Below are 14,212 nucleotides of genomic sequence, written 5' to 3' on the forward strand. Positions count from 1 at the left end.
CTTTAGGATTATTGTTTTTGTCAAAAAGCCACAAACTACATGGGGGAAAAAAACATTTAACATTAACACAAATACAGAACTGCTTTTTAAATCAGTATGTAGGAGGTATACTTGCAAAGTCAGTAAAGAGAATCTGTGAAAATTATTTCCTTAGCATGATTTTCCTACGCTGGTCACCTCCGCTGTTGTCCCCAAAGCAAGAATAATTAATTCACATAAGCTACATGGAACTGCACATAAAACTTATCACAAACTACCTGTAACTTTCTCACACCATGTCAGTCTCCGCATAAACTGTTTTTTTTCTTGCTATTGTGTTAATAAAATATTTACAATTTTATATATAATGGTCTAAAGTAAGTACAGAAATCTCAAAATATCTGTCCGTGGGTTGTGAAAGTATTTCAGAGTAAGCAATAAGTAAAACTAAGAAAAATGAAGCTTTCCTTCTTTCCATGGGATTACATTTCAATTGGGATAATGGGCTACTTTTCCTTAGCAATATTTTAGAGAAATTTCTAACTTAGATGGTAACAATTTTCTTAATAAAATTAATATGGTAATAAAAAGCAATACAAGAATGAACATTTAAAATGCCAATGTAGGAAGAGTTAGCCACTGAAAGCCACACCTGATGGTTTCCAAGTCTTTGAAGTGCTTGTGCTGGGCCTTAAGGGTTGTTTCAAGTTCTAGTTTAGCTTGGGCAAGTTCATTCTTCACTTCTGAAACCATCATTCTCTCAGAATTCAGCTGTTCTTGAAGTTCAGCCGCTCTGTCCTTCACACTATGGAGCTCCACTTGCATCTCCAGTATTTGAGACTGCTTCTGCTGCATGTTGTACTCCAGCATTTCTAGAGATAACATCATTAATATGGAACTTACCCAGGTAGCATTCTACAAACAATGTTACCCATTTGGGATGAAATTTGCCCCTGTGCATAGGACCATCACAATTACTCTTGCTCCACATAAGCTTTCAAAATGGTGTCTAGGCCCTGTGCCAGACCTGTGTACAGGAGTGAATTTTACCCTTTGTGAGGATGAGTTAAAACATAAATATTTGTTTAGCAGGACTGGAATGCACAATTATTTCAATTTCTTGTACCCAACCTTTGACTCCCATATGCCTTTAAGCAAGCTCTGAGCAGGATCCAGATAATGTCTTTGAAAAGGGGCATGCTAAAATGACTGTAGTCCATTAACATTTTTAGAATTATAGTTAGATAAAAATATACATTCTATAGATTATTTGGAAATGTATAAAAAGACTCATACATTTTAATATTGCAAAATATACTCATATGTAGAAAAGATATTTGTGACAAAGCACAGACAGGTTATAGTAAGTACACATCTCGTCTCGCAACATTTTTCTCTGTCAGGTCTATACGTGACTTAATCTTAATCACTGTCAATAACGACTCATTTTAAAGAGATACTCTCAAGGCTGTTAGACCTAAAAATTGAAGTACAGGCTCAGCAAAAATCCAGAAGGTGCAAACTTCAGTAAGGGTTCACTTTCAAAATCACTCAGCATCTCTTTAAATTAGGTAACAGTGGTAAGAGTTTGTAAACAGAGAGATTATTTTAATTTTCAAAAGGCAGACTGGTCAAATAAGAGTGAAAATTTTGAATCCTCAAAATGACAGACACAGAATGAAAGGCACAATCTGAGGAAATATACCTACACTTATCTGTAAGCATATTTTTAAAAGCGTGTATGAACACACATGCACCGGTATACACATATAGTATTACCACATAAAGCACCTTGACTTTTTGGATCAATCTCTTGTTCTCTCTTTGGATTAACTTTTCTATTGTTCATCTGAGTGCGCAGTACTTGAATTTCCATTAGCAAACTTCTTCTGTCTGCATTCTGAATGAAGTCCATTGCCATTCTCTGGCTAATAACCTGTTTGTGTTACAAATTTAAAAGTAAAACTCCAGAAAGTAATTAATGCAACACTTAATAAAGGAAACAGTCGCTTTGTAATGCTTTCCCACTGCATTTTTACATCAGAGATTAAAATTGAACATGCTTTGAACAGAAGTATCTGTTCTGCATCACCTGTTCTTGAAGTCTGTGCTCTAACTGGTTCATCAATACAACTGCATCCTTGGTACCCAGTTCTGAAAGTTCTGTTTGAGATGCTGCTAGAAGAACATCCTGTTCTCTCAGAAAGACTTGCTGAATAGCATTCAGAAGTTCACCTCGCCAGTCTGGAACACTTTCAGGAGGTTCACAGTTTGCACAAATCTACAGCGGGACAAAAGTGACAGATCAACCAGTATTTAACAGAATTGCAAGTATACTGATTATGTTAAATTATAATTTTATGTGTGCAGAGTCAGTGGAAGACTAAACTTCTTTCATTCGATATACAGATACAATTTGTGTCTGTGCACATACAGATTTGTGTGTATATAAGTACTTACTGTATACATGCAATTATTCTCTCTGTATGCATAAATACTCCTTACTGCATGCAAACTGACATTTGCATTTTTCACAGGGTCAACTTAGATCCTTACATTTGAAAATTTGGCCCCATGTAGCAAGATTCTGTTTTATATTGTATCAGAGTCTCCTTTTAGTGGTATAGCTTTTAAGTTGGAACTCTATGCACTGACTATTACAGCACTATGTGGTACTGTACCACACCATTGAGTGTATACTGTACTAATGGTTTTTATGGAGCAGAGTTAATCTTGGTTACATTTTGTAGTGACACTGCCAGATTCTTTGACTTATTCCTTTCCCTTTGTGCCCTATAGGCAGTGCAACAGGAAAGGAAACTACCCACATATCTGAAGCAGGGAATACACTTTGTGTAAGGCTCCTCAGAGGGCACAGAGCTAGTGTACCTGGCTCCTCAGCCAATTCCCTGCAGCCCTAAACATAGAAGATGTGTTGGGGATGCACTCCAGCTAGCCCCACAGCTGGTAAACAATCCCTTGCAGACCACTGACACCTGGGGTGGAGAAGAGCAGAGAATCAAGGAACTGTAACTGCAGATCCTCAGCTGCAGCAGACAGACTACTCTGTTACTTACTATGGGCCTGATTCTGCCACCCTTACTCACATTGGTAGTATCTCACACGATGTCTAGTCCCATTGAAATCACTGAGCAAGGCACTATTCACGGTAAGTAAGGGTGGCAGAATTCATGCGTCGTTTTTTTAATTTGATTTCAGTTTATAAAAATGCATCCATTCTTTGCTCAGAGAGCATGTACAAATAGGACTCAATGAATTGTCTCACATAACATCTTTCATAGCAATCTTACTTCTAGAAGTGTTCGTAAAGGCTGACTTACTATTCTGTACCTGAGATCCCAGCGATTTTGTATTGTTAAAAGGTGAATTTCACTAATGATTTTTTTTTAGTTCTTTTTTTAAAAAAAATCTCACGGGACTATATTTTTTAAATTTTACACTATATAGTGTGATGTATATTTAGACTCTGATAAACAACACAATATCTTTATTACAAAATACAAGTCAGGCACAGATGGAGAAGGGTACTTTGAAATATTTGTAAAAGGTTTATACCCTTCCTCTTAAGGCCAATTTTCCAAATATAGGCATCTAGATTGTGGCACAAACAAGCATTATAAGTCACTAAAACATGAAATAAAATGAATGAAAGAACAAAATAAAGACCATCTTATAAAGATAAATATTTTTTTCCTGTCAGTATAACTAAATATGGGAACACTCCAACATTTAAAACGAACATCTCCAATAACCGGCACAATGAGAGACAAAAACATTGGGCAAAATTGTAATGCAGAGGCAACATGAACATCTGATTGGAAGAACAGCTGTAAGGTTCAAGTGCATTACATTAAAGATTACCAAATTCCCAAGTTCTCTTAGTAGAAAGAAACTATTGATTATATCTGGCCCAATTCTTTTAGGTGTTGAGTACCCTCACCTCCCATTGATCTGAATGGCATTGTCTAGAATTGGATTTTAAAAGTGTGTTATTAGATTGTGTTATTAGATCTATCCAAATAAGACCTTCTAAAACTCTAGTCAAAATAAAGTAAATTGTACTGTAGCATATCCTGAACTGGTTGAGTTAAAACCTAGGCTCCTCTCTAGGCTTTAACTCAATCAGTTTAGCACATGCTAAAACAGTGGTTCTCTGGGGTTACGCAGAGGTCTTCCAGGGGTACATCAACTCATCTAAATATTTGCCTAGTTTTACAACACAAACTAAAATTTCATACAGACAATGACTTTTTATATTGCTCTATATACTATACACTGAAATATAAGTAAAATATTTATATTCCAATCAATTTATTTTATAAAGTTATGGCAAAAATGAGAAAGTAAGCAATTTTTCAGTAATAGTGTACTGTGACACATTTGTATTTTTATGTCTGATTTTGTAAACAAGTAGTTTTTAAGTGAGGTGAAACTTGGGGGTACGCAAGACAAATCAGACTCCAGAAACGGATACAGTAGTCTGGAAGGTAGAGACCGCTGTGCTAAAGTATAAATTTCTGGAAATTTGCTGAAAATTCTGAAAAAATCAGTTTTGGTTGACCCAAACCAAATTCTCCGCTGCCCCCCACCTTTCAGGACTGCCAGTGAACCAAAAATCAGTTATTCACACACCTCTAGTTTCAAATGCTGCTGTATAAATTATTTTGATCTAAGTAGAGTTTTTATAATATTGTTTGTACCTCAGTTTCCCTATGCAGTTGCATTTGTGTAATTAAATCCTTCAAAGATGAAATAGTGCTCAGAAAAGTTTTCCTTTCCTCAAGCCATGATTCTGGCCCTTGTTTAAGAGAAGGTATATCTCTTTCACTGTCAGGAAATTCAGTGAGAGACAGCACCTGTACGCCTTCATGATGCACTGCTCTTAGCAAACCCTATAACAATAATATAAGAAAAAAATTATAATACTGACAGCCATAATAGTGATCTTGGCTAATGCACACTAGAATCTGGCATCAGAATGAATCAGAAAAGGGAGGCTGGTTATGCAAGGAAAAGCACTATCTATTTACAAGTAGCTTGGTGAATATGATTAATGTTGAGACTAGAAATATAGAAAGTGCCTGATTATTTAATAGGGTTTTAGAAGTATATATATTGCCCACCCCAGAAACAAATACTGCTGTAGTCCCTGAAGTTCATTACAAAAAATCTATTACAACAATACTACAAATTTAAACTGAGTTCTCTATAGAAACTTATATTTTAGAAGTTAAGTCCTGGAAAGTTTCCATTCAAATTTTGTATTATGCTTTTGAAACTCGCATATGGGCTAGAGTTAGCACACAAGATTGGTGGCAGGAGACACATTCTTCTTTATAATTGTTAGAAATGAAAATAGCATATTATTATTTGTTATAATTATTTATACAGTTCTGGCTTTGCTGGTAGCCAACATATTATATAGTGGTGATATTTCAAAAATGCAATTACATAAATTTTAAGATATCTACTATATACAGGGCTCTTCTTCCCAAAAAAAGATCTACATTTCAGACAGTATTAAGGAGCTTTAAAATGATCTTGTTTTCAAGTAAAAATTACATCAGCTCTCATGTACCTTTATTTTCTTTGGAAGCAGATCTGTTGAAGTTTCATCTTCTTCTCCTATTCCTTCTGATACTATGTCAGATCCCTGGCTCTGGGCAAGATAAATTCCTTGACTCCAGTCCGAACTAGAGTCTAAAATAAAAGGGAAAAACAATAAAGTTGAATTGCTGGAAAATCTTTAAATAACAGATAACAAAAAAGGACTTCTGTTTCTTGGTTGTTAGGACAAGTGGTTTCATAACATCTAATTTTTTTGTTTTGTCTTCTAAGACTGGCTTACACTTTCCTTCTTTGCTTTCAAAACACAGCAGCAAAGAAAATCATTTAAAATTCTTGGAGACAGAATCAAGACATTTATCTGAACACTACATAAGCCTTTTGCCAACTGACTCTTCGCAGTATCTGTAGTCTCTGCCTCCAGTTGAATCTACTTCCTATTTACTACTGTAGGACAGAATGTTTTAATTTTTTTGGTAAAAATTTGATGGGTCTGACTCACTCCTGTTGGTGCACACATTCAGATCACACCTGTCTGCAGCCATGGAAAGAGGTGCATGTGAGGAAGTATTCCCCAGGGGAAGGAGACAGTAATACTGCCACCCTGAGAGATTTTGCCAGGGACCCACAGCTTTAAATTCCATTCAGGGCTGAGGAGACTGCCTGGAGAGATGCTGAAATCAGTATGAAGAAAGGATGGAGGGACTATGCCCAGAGAGAAGGAACCAGCTTCCAATTTCTTTCCTCAAGGCAGCTCCATACCCACTCTGTCACACATACATTTCTGTCCTATAGTAATTAAGATTCACATATAGATATAATGCTCTTTGCCTTTCCCAGATGTGCCAGCATTTGATTACTATAGGATTTTGTTTTGATTTTCACTGCTGCTCCTGTTGTAATTCCTTTTGTTATTGCAGGTTGCTTTTTGTTTTGCTTCTTGGGTTACAGGTCTCAATGCAAGGAGTTCCTTTAACACAGAAGCCTATCAGGCAAACAGGGGATGGAGATCAAGGTCCCGCTTACAAGTTGGGTTTGAATTCGATCAAGTTTTCATCACAAACACTTCATGTTCCTACGGGAAGATCATGGGTAAAGAAGAATAAGGGGAAGATCCCACCTTCATAGGAGGCAAAAACTAAGGAATTTTGGGAAGGGACACTTGCTGATAGTATTGTGTATTGCTTATGCCGTGCTTTTTCTGAACTTTAATTTTTTTGCTGTGCTGCTGCTGCATGCTGGAAGTAGAGAAGAAAAGCATCAAGTAAGGACCTGTTGCGTCTTTAATAAAATCCTGACTTTGGTCCAAGGTCACTGTAGGAAAGTCATAATTAATAAGAGGGAATGCCTGCAAGATTGATATTTTACTTTGTCAGGTGACAGCTTCCATTGTGCTAGGATTACAGTAATGCACAGCTACTTTTGTTTTCTATTAAACAAACATAATTTAATTTATAATACCTATTATGGGAAATATGAAGGCTATAAAACAATTATCTCTCACCACTAGAACATCCATCTCTGGCCATATAAGATGCAGTGTGCGGTAACCCAGAAATTGGGACTGCCTATATTTGGAAAAGAAAACATGTAAAACTTTGCAAAAAACACAACCTGACACATAAGGGCCCAGATTAATCAGAAGAGAGCAGCTGAAAGAGGACCACATGGGCTACTCCCTCTATAGGCAGTACAGATCCTCTCAAAAGGGGGCAGAAATGGGAAGGTTCATGGGCCAACACTTCTGCTTCACAAGTCTATTGAGCTGGCTGGGCACAAGAGGGCAGCAGGTTGCTCCAGCCTAAGGGATGGTAAAGCTGGGGAGGGATTTAGGAACTCTCCCTGGGGTGAAGCAACTCTACATAATTCCAAACACCAGTATAGTGCCTTAATGGCACAGTCTTCCATGATTAAGAGGACTCAAAATAGGAACCCTACTTAGGAGTAGCATGAACTAAAATATTCTTTATAAAATACAGAATGACAGAATAAAAAAAAATTACAATATATACCTCGTTAGCTCTCAAAGTTTCTATGACTTCCTTCAAAGCATTACATTCTTCTGTTAATACCTGGACTGCAACAAACTGCTCTCTCTTCAATGCTTCAGATTCAGAAATATGCCTGGTTTCCATATCTATGATTTCAGCAGCATGGAGTTCTTGCATTTGGTCAATTTTCTCGGTAAACTCTCTTATGACCTCTGCAACCTCCTCTGATGAATATTCATTTTGTAAATCATTTTGGATTTCTGCATTTTTAACAAGGACCTGTAAAGTTTGGTTGGAGCTATTGATTTGCATAGTCTTCTCAGTCTGAGCTGATGAACTTTTTCTGGTAGAAGTCGGGTCTTCTTTGGTAGAAACATTGTCTGGTTTGTCAACATCCTTTCTGCTTTCAAGTTCTCCTATTTCCTCTTCCTCTCTCATATAATCTGCAAGCTTCTTTTCTGCTTCAACTAGGTTGTCCTTGACTCGATGTAGCTCTTCTTGAAGATGTCTCATACTTGTTTCTCTCACCTAGAGATATAACAAATTTGAACTGCAGATATCCAAATACCTTTAAAGAACCAAATTTTGTATTTTTAAATGTTCTATACAATGAGGAGTCACAGTTATTCTTTTTAGATTAATCTTGTTTAGATGGATTATGTCTGTTAGATGATAACACAAAGTTACTATCTCAAGAAACAGATTAGATCCTGTAAATTGGTGTAACTCCCTTGAAGTCACTGGAATGACACTTATTTGTGGCAACTAAAGATCTGGTCCACAGCATCAGGTAGTTTTCATAAATGTATGAACAGTGTGTATTGCACAGTCATTTTTATGAAGTAATTTTTTTCACTGGAAGAGATAAAACAATTATGGAACGATCCAGTTCTTACCATTAATTCCTCTTGAAGTTTTTCTGACTTTTCTCTGTAACTACTCAGTTCTTCCTTGACAGCAGCTGATTCAGCTTTGATTTTCTCTAGTTCACTTTCAGCAATGAATACACTTCCTTCTTGACTTTGAGTTAGTTCTGTGACTACCTACATGTCAGTACAAAATATAAGCAGTGGTAGATAAAACATCTATTACAATGGCATCAAAATACTAATGATGCTGACCCGTGCGTGCCACTCCACAAAAGCTAGAGATGAGACAAGCCACATGAAGAAACGTCAAGTGCCTTGAATAGGTGGTGTTCTGACCAACCTAACCTCCCAGACTTACGTTTCAAAAGGCCAGTTTTCTAGATTAACTGGGATCCCTAAACTGAAAAAAAGGACTGTGTGGAAGTGCTGTGAAAAGGATAATCTTCTGGGAAGATCTCTGGCCAAGGATGGAAAAAAACATTAATACACTAAAAGGCAGCAACAGGGATGTGAAAAAACAGTAATGAAGGCTGCTAGACACTGTAAAGTTTTAAAGAGAAGTTTCTGACCTTAATTCAATAGCATTTGTACAAAAGGTTTTAGCACCTGTGGCCCAGGCCCTGCATTCCATATCTGTGAACTTCAGACTTTCAGCAGCAAAGCTGAGGTTGTCATTAAATTAATAGCTACAGAACATACAATCTCTGCCTTGGAAAATGGAAGACAACACTCAACCCATCTTTGACTCAGAGGGTCAAATTAACAGGTAACATAACTGGTGATCGATGGAAGGCAGTGTGAACATAAATTGGCATAAATTAAACATTAAAGAGGTATAAGGCCAGGTCATTGTAGAAAGTAACCAAAGGAGGTTACTTTAAAAAGGTATAGGAGAAAAAGGAGTATCTTTCAAACCACATACACATTTTTACCCCTTCTTAATCCTCTTGTTGGCTGTGTTTGTTACTATGACTGTTTTTTTGCCTCCTAGGCACATAAATTACATAGATGTGTAATTTAATCCCCATATACTTCACCTCTAAATCTGATCCATGGAGTGGGAATTTTCAGACATTAGGCAGTGGGCCTAGAATGTGGCAAGCCATTGGATCTGTCACAACCTCACTATTATTAGATGAGGAGACAAGAATAAAACACTAAGTTTCTTTGAACTTTGGCTTCCATAATTTTAATAAATGGCAGTGAGAATGAAGTTAATATTGATCACGTTAACAAGTCAAAACTGGAAAGCAGGTATCTGTGCAATGAAGATGCTTTCCTGGCATTAGATAAGAGCAAGAAAAGTAAATCATCCAAAGCAGGACCAAGCTCTAGTGGCTTTGTTATTTACATTATAAGAGCATCCTAAACTGGAATTTACATTATACTTTTGTGAGATCAGCTTACTTCAGCTACACGTGTTTTCATGCCTGTTCATTCCAGATAGATGGAGTAACATTGCTAATTTAATATTCAAATAGAACATTGTTTCCTAAAAGCAAATAGCATTGAACTGTTGTTGCAATGTTAAAAATGTGTAATTGTTGAATTCATACTGTTTTAATAGTTGTAAGAAGTGACTATTTTAGACAGGAGTTGGAATGGGATTTGGGTAGAAAGACTAGCTTTTTGGATTGCCTGAAGGGGAAGTAGGAGGAAAGACTCCTCTTGAAGAAATGAGAGATGGTCTGTATAGTGGTTAGGTGATATCCTGGGACCTGGGGAGATCCAGGTTCAGTTCCCTGTTCTGTCACGGACTGATTTGCTCAAGATCACACAGAAACTTAGCCTCTCTGCCCCAACCGTATAATGGGATAATAGTACTTCCTGCCCTCAGAGGGGTGCTGTGAGGATAAATACATTAAAGGATTGTGAGTTGCTCTGATATTATGATAAAGGGAATTGTATGAATGGATAGATTAGATAGTGCTGTGGTCTTGGTTATATATGGGTAGAGAACCCTGTTAGAAGAATCCCTTTGAATGGATTATACCTGCTTGTAAATTTTCACTGCAATATATACAAATAACTAGGGCCCAGAACCACAAAGGGACTTATGTGCCTAAGTCCCAGATTTAGATCCTACTGTGATCCACAAAAGCCCCGCTCAGCTGCTGCCTAACCCTGCAGGAACCTAAACTCACTTGGTGCCTAAATTTTCACTGTAAAAGTCCCCTAAGCACCCACATTTCTGCCTCTAGGCATGCGCACTGCTACCTGAAACCAGGTAAAGATAGGCAAGGGAACACCTATCTTGCTGGCAGGCCCAATACAGTGGTGGGTAAGGCATTCTCCTGAGAGGAGGAAGACTTCTAGTCAATTCCTTTCCCCCCCATCAGGCAGCATGGGGAATTGAACCTGGGTTTTACACATCTTGGGTGAGTACTCTAACATTGGGCTAAAGCTTATAAGGGAGGCACTACCTCCAGCCATTTTGGATGGAGTTAGGCATACACCGCTGCTGTTCTTGCAAGAAATGGTTCAGGCAACAAAGGCGTTTCCCTTTCAGGAAAGGGTTCCGAGCTGTGGATCCCAAGCAGAGACACAGGCACCTTCTTGCAGCTGGCTTAACACCCTGAGAGGGCAAGGCATAGGGCACATCCCTTCAATTAGCATTTCCTTTCGACTAGCTTAGGCAGCTCCCTGTCTAGCATGCTGGCTTTCTCAGGTGCCTCTCTCTCCCCTTTCATTATATAGAGAGCCTAATACTTAACTCAAGCTTTGTGGATTCCAGTGATTTTTTAGGTGCCTAAAAGATGGGCAGTGCAATGCTGAGTGTCACAATCCTAAGACCCATTGTGATTCAAGGCCTAAATCAATATGAATGCCCCAAATTAAACCTTTAATAAAAATACATTTAAGACTTCCAGTGCCTCAAAAATCAATCTGCAGATTCATGGCAAGGACATCATCAATCTTATTATCTTCAGAAAATATTCACAAAAATTGGGAGAAGTATGTTTAGTTTTTAAAACACCTGATTCCCATGAAAAGGCTGGATGTGTTTTATTCAAATATCCGTGGGAAATCAATAGTGGAATTTACCAAAAGTGCAATTTTTGTTCTATTTGTAACTCAGAGGAGTACGTATATCTAACACAGCTCGACTAATATTCTGTTATTGCATGAACAGATTCAATGTCTTTAATCTTATTAAAAAATGTGTGCACCCACCACAGAGCCCATAAAAATAATTGATTCTTATGCAAAATGAACAAAAGATCACAAGGCATACACTTTTTTACCTCAGATGTTTGCACCTCTCCCTGTTTAGGGGTCTTTTTAATCTCCTCTTTGTGTTTTTCCTGAATGTCTTCTAGTAACTGCTGAAGTTCCAATAGTCTGTTTTCTTTTTTTATAGCCTCCTCCTGTGCAATTTCTGCATTTTTTTTTTCTAGCTCCAGGTTATTGTACACCTTTGCCAGCTGGTTCTCCATCTCTGAAAGTTTCTCTGTTAATTTTGATTCGGTCTCTTCTTTAGCTATGTGATTTACATTCTCTGTTTGTGTATTTTTGTTTGCTTCTTCAGTGCCTTTGGAAAATGCCTGTATTCTCGGACTCAGTTTATTTTGCTCCTGAATTGCATTCAACTGAACTTGGCTCACAAGAGCAGCAGCAACCTTTTCCTGAAGTATCTCTTCAAGTTCCAGTATTTTCTTTTTAAGTATTTCTGTTTCTACCTTGGATTGCTCTTTCAAGTCCTTTATTTGGTTGTAACACTGCCACAACTCAGATTCCCTCTCTTTAATAGCTGCCTGAAGTTGCTGCAGCTTTATCTCCATGTTCCTGATGGTGATCTTTGTATTTTCTTCCACAGACTTAAGCTGGATTTTATTTTCTAGGAGCTCTGGTGACTTCTCATACAGGGCTTCTTCCAGTTTTTCACTTCTGTCTTTGCTCCTGTCCCCTACTTCTGCCTTGTCACTTTTCATCAGTAAACGCTTATATTTCTCTGTTACTCTCTCATGTTCCCTCTTTAAGATATCTAGTTCTTTCTTTAAATTGTTCATTTTTAATTTAGTTTCTTCAAGCTCATTCTTTGTCATGGATGACTCTAGATTATTATCTTCCACTTGCTTCTTCAAAGCTTCTTTTTCTGCCAACACTGTATCAAGCTCATGTTTCAGACTGTCAGCATCCTCCTGAATGGAAGCAACATCTACAGGTACTTTTTGTTCAATATTTGCCAACTCCTGCTGAAGTTTTTCAATCACTTCATTCAGCTGTTCTATTTCCTCTTCACTGTTTTTCTTCACACGCTCTTGATCACTTTTTAGGCATTCTATCTGGGCTTCAAGTTCTCTTATATGCTCATTTTTTTCTTCAATAACCTAAAAAGTCAATGAAATAAATTAATAGCTACTAGTTATTATAATAGTTAATATTAGATAACAACCAGATTATGCTTTCTCCTGGATTTGCTGGCAGCAGTCTCTTTAATCATTCATCCTGACATCTTGCAAAAGCAGCATAGTAGTAGTAAATGAAATTGCCTGGATGATTTATTGCTCATAGATCTTTACATGAATCAAAGTACATGCATGTAGGACTTGGAAAAGAGGTGTGAGCTTACTGAACTATCTACTTTCTACAAAGCTACATGTGAAAGCTGAGGCTTTCATAATATTTTTCTAGCTTTCTTGTCTAAAACTCTGACAACATCCATCCCCAATGCAAATTATTACTGAGGTTAAAGAGACTACCAGCTGTGGTAAGGTCTGTGCAGATAAATCTCTTTGCACAATCAAGGCCTTAGACATAGTTTGACTTCCAGCACCCAAGAAACAAAGGTTCTTTGAATCATATTACCTTCAAAGAAATCATCTTGCAGTATATTACACAAATAATCTCCCTCTCTCTAAAAAAGCAGTGGATCCTCAGTCTTGAAAATAACAGTTTCAAGACTGAGGGTTCTAGCATACACAAGTTAGATACTATATTCAACTAGATTAGTCAGATACTGTATTTCTTCACCATTAAAAAGAAGCAGCTCACCCTTCCAAATATATATTCATCTAGTTATATTAAAATAAAGCTATATTGACTCTACCACTTAAAATATATATTGGATTTTTATATGGAATGTGAAATATAATGGATTTATAATGTAAATGCAAACAGGCCCTTAACTATATCAATATTAAGCACAAATATAATACGAATTTTCTTTTCTTTTCTACATATATGTATATATATTCTGTACAAGCCACCTGTAATGAAGTAATTTATTTTGTACAACAATTTAACTGAAAGGAGAGAGAGATGGAGATGCAGCACTATTTGTCAAAAGAATCTATAATGCTGTCAAAGCAATTCAGCAACAAAGAGATTTGTGATGATACAAGCAGAGCAAAACAATACATTTCTGGACTAACTCATGATATTTGAAGTTACCAGATTCATATTCTTAACTACCCAGAAATTAGTTGAATGACAGAAACAGCCCAATAATGTCCTCACTGAGGTACCTAAATTATGAAGAGGATGACTTTATGATGCAGATAATGGAGAATATGAACAAAAGAGAGACTGACTTCTTTCTGAGCTTGAATAAGAGAAGAAAAGGGAAATTTGGGGTCAGTGAACATAAAAATTTACCAGAATAAGGAAAGAGTTCACCAACAGCAGCAGTAATAAAAGAGTATAAGATTTCAAGGGAATTTGTTTTGGAGAATTAAGAATATAATATGAAACGTTCAGTGGGAGAAACTTCTCATTCCACAAGTATAGAAGAATGCTGGAGGACCCTTAAACACACCATAATACAGGTGCACCAGAGTAAGAGGA

At 37.0% G+C, this 14,212-nt stretch overlaps 1 protein-coding gene across 6 annotated transcripts in view; it reads right to left on the bottom strand.

The window, feature by feature from the left end:
* AKAP9 (A-kinase anchoring protein 9) overlaps positions 1 to 14,212 on the bottom strand; it is a 218,370-nt gene that overhangs the window by 21,296 nt on the left and 182,862 nt on the right. For all 6 annotated transcript variants that reach the window (XM_074945942.1, XM_074945947.1, XM_074945945.1 and 3 more), the window contains 9 exons: positions 11,671 to 12,756; positions 8,453 to 8,599; positions 7,578 to 8,084; positions 7,070 to 7,133; positions 5,579 to 5,700; positions 4,701 to 4,892; positions 2,072 to 2,260; positions 1,771 to 1,915; positions 632 to 851 (listed from right to left, as the gene is read on the bottom strand). In XM_074945942.1, coding sequence (XP_074802043.1) covers positions 632 to 851; positions 1,771 to 1,915; positions 2,072 to 2,260; positions 4,701 to 4,892; positions 5,579 to 5,700; positions 7,070 to 7,133; positions 7,578 to 8,084; positions 8,453 to 8,599; positions 11,671 to 12,756 — 2,672 coding nt within the window. The remainder of the gene's footprint in view (positions 1 to 631; positions 852 to 1,770; positions 1,916 to 2,071; positions 2,261 to 4,700; positions 4,893 to 5,578; positions 5,701 to 7,069; positions 7,134 to 7,577; positions 8,085 to 8,452; positions 8,600 to 11,670; positions 12,757 to 14,212) is intronic.

This window comes from Natator depressus, chromosome 2 (genome assembly GCF_965152275.1).
Source record: "Natator depressus isolate rNatDep1 chromosome 2, rNatDep2.hap1, whole genome shotgun sequence".
Lineage (NCBI taxonomy): Eukaryota > Metazoa > Chordata > Testudines > Cheloniidae > Natator > Natator depressus.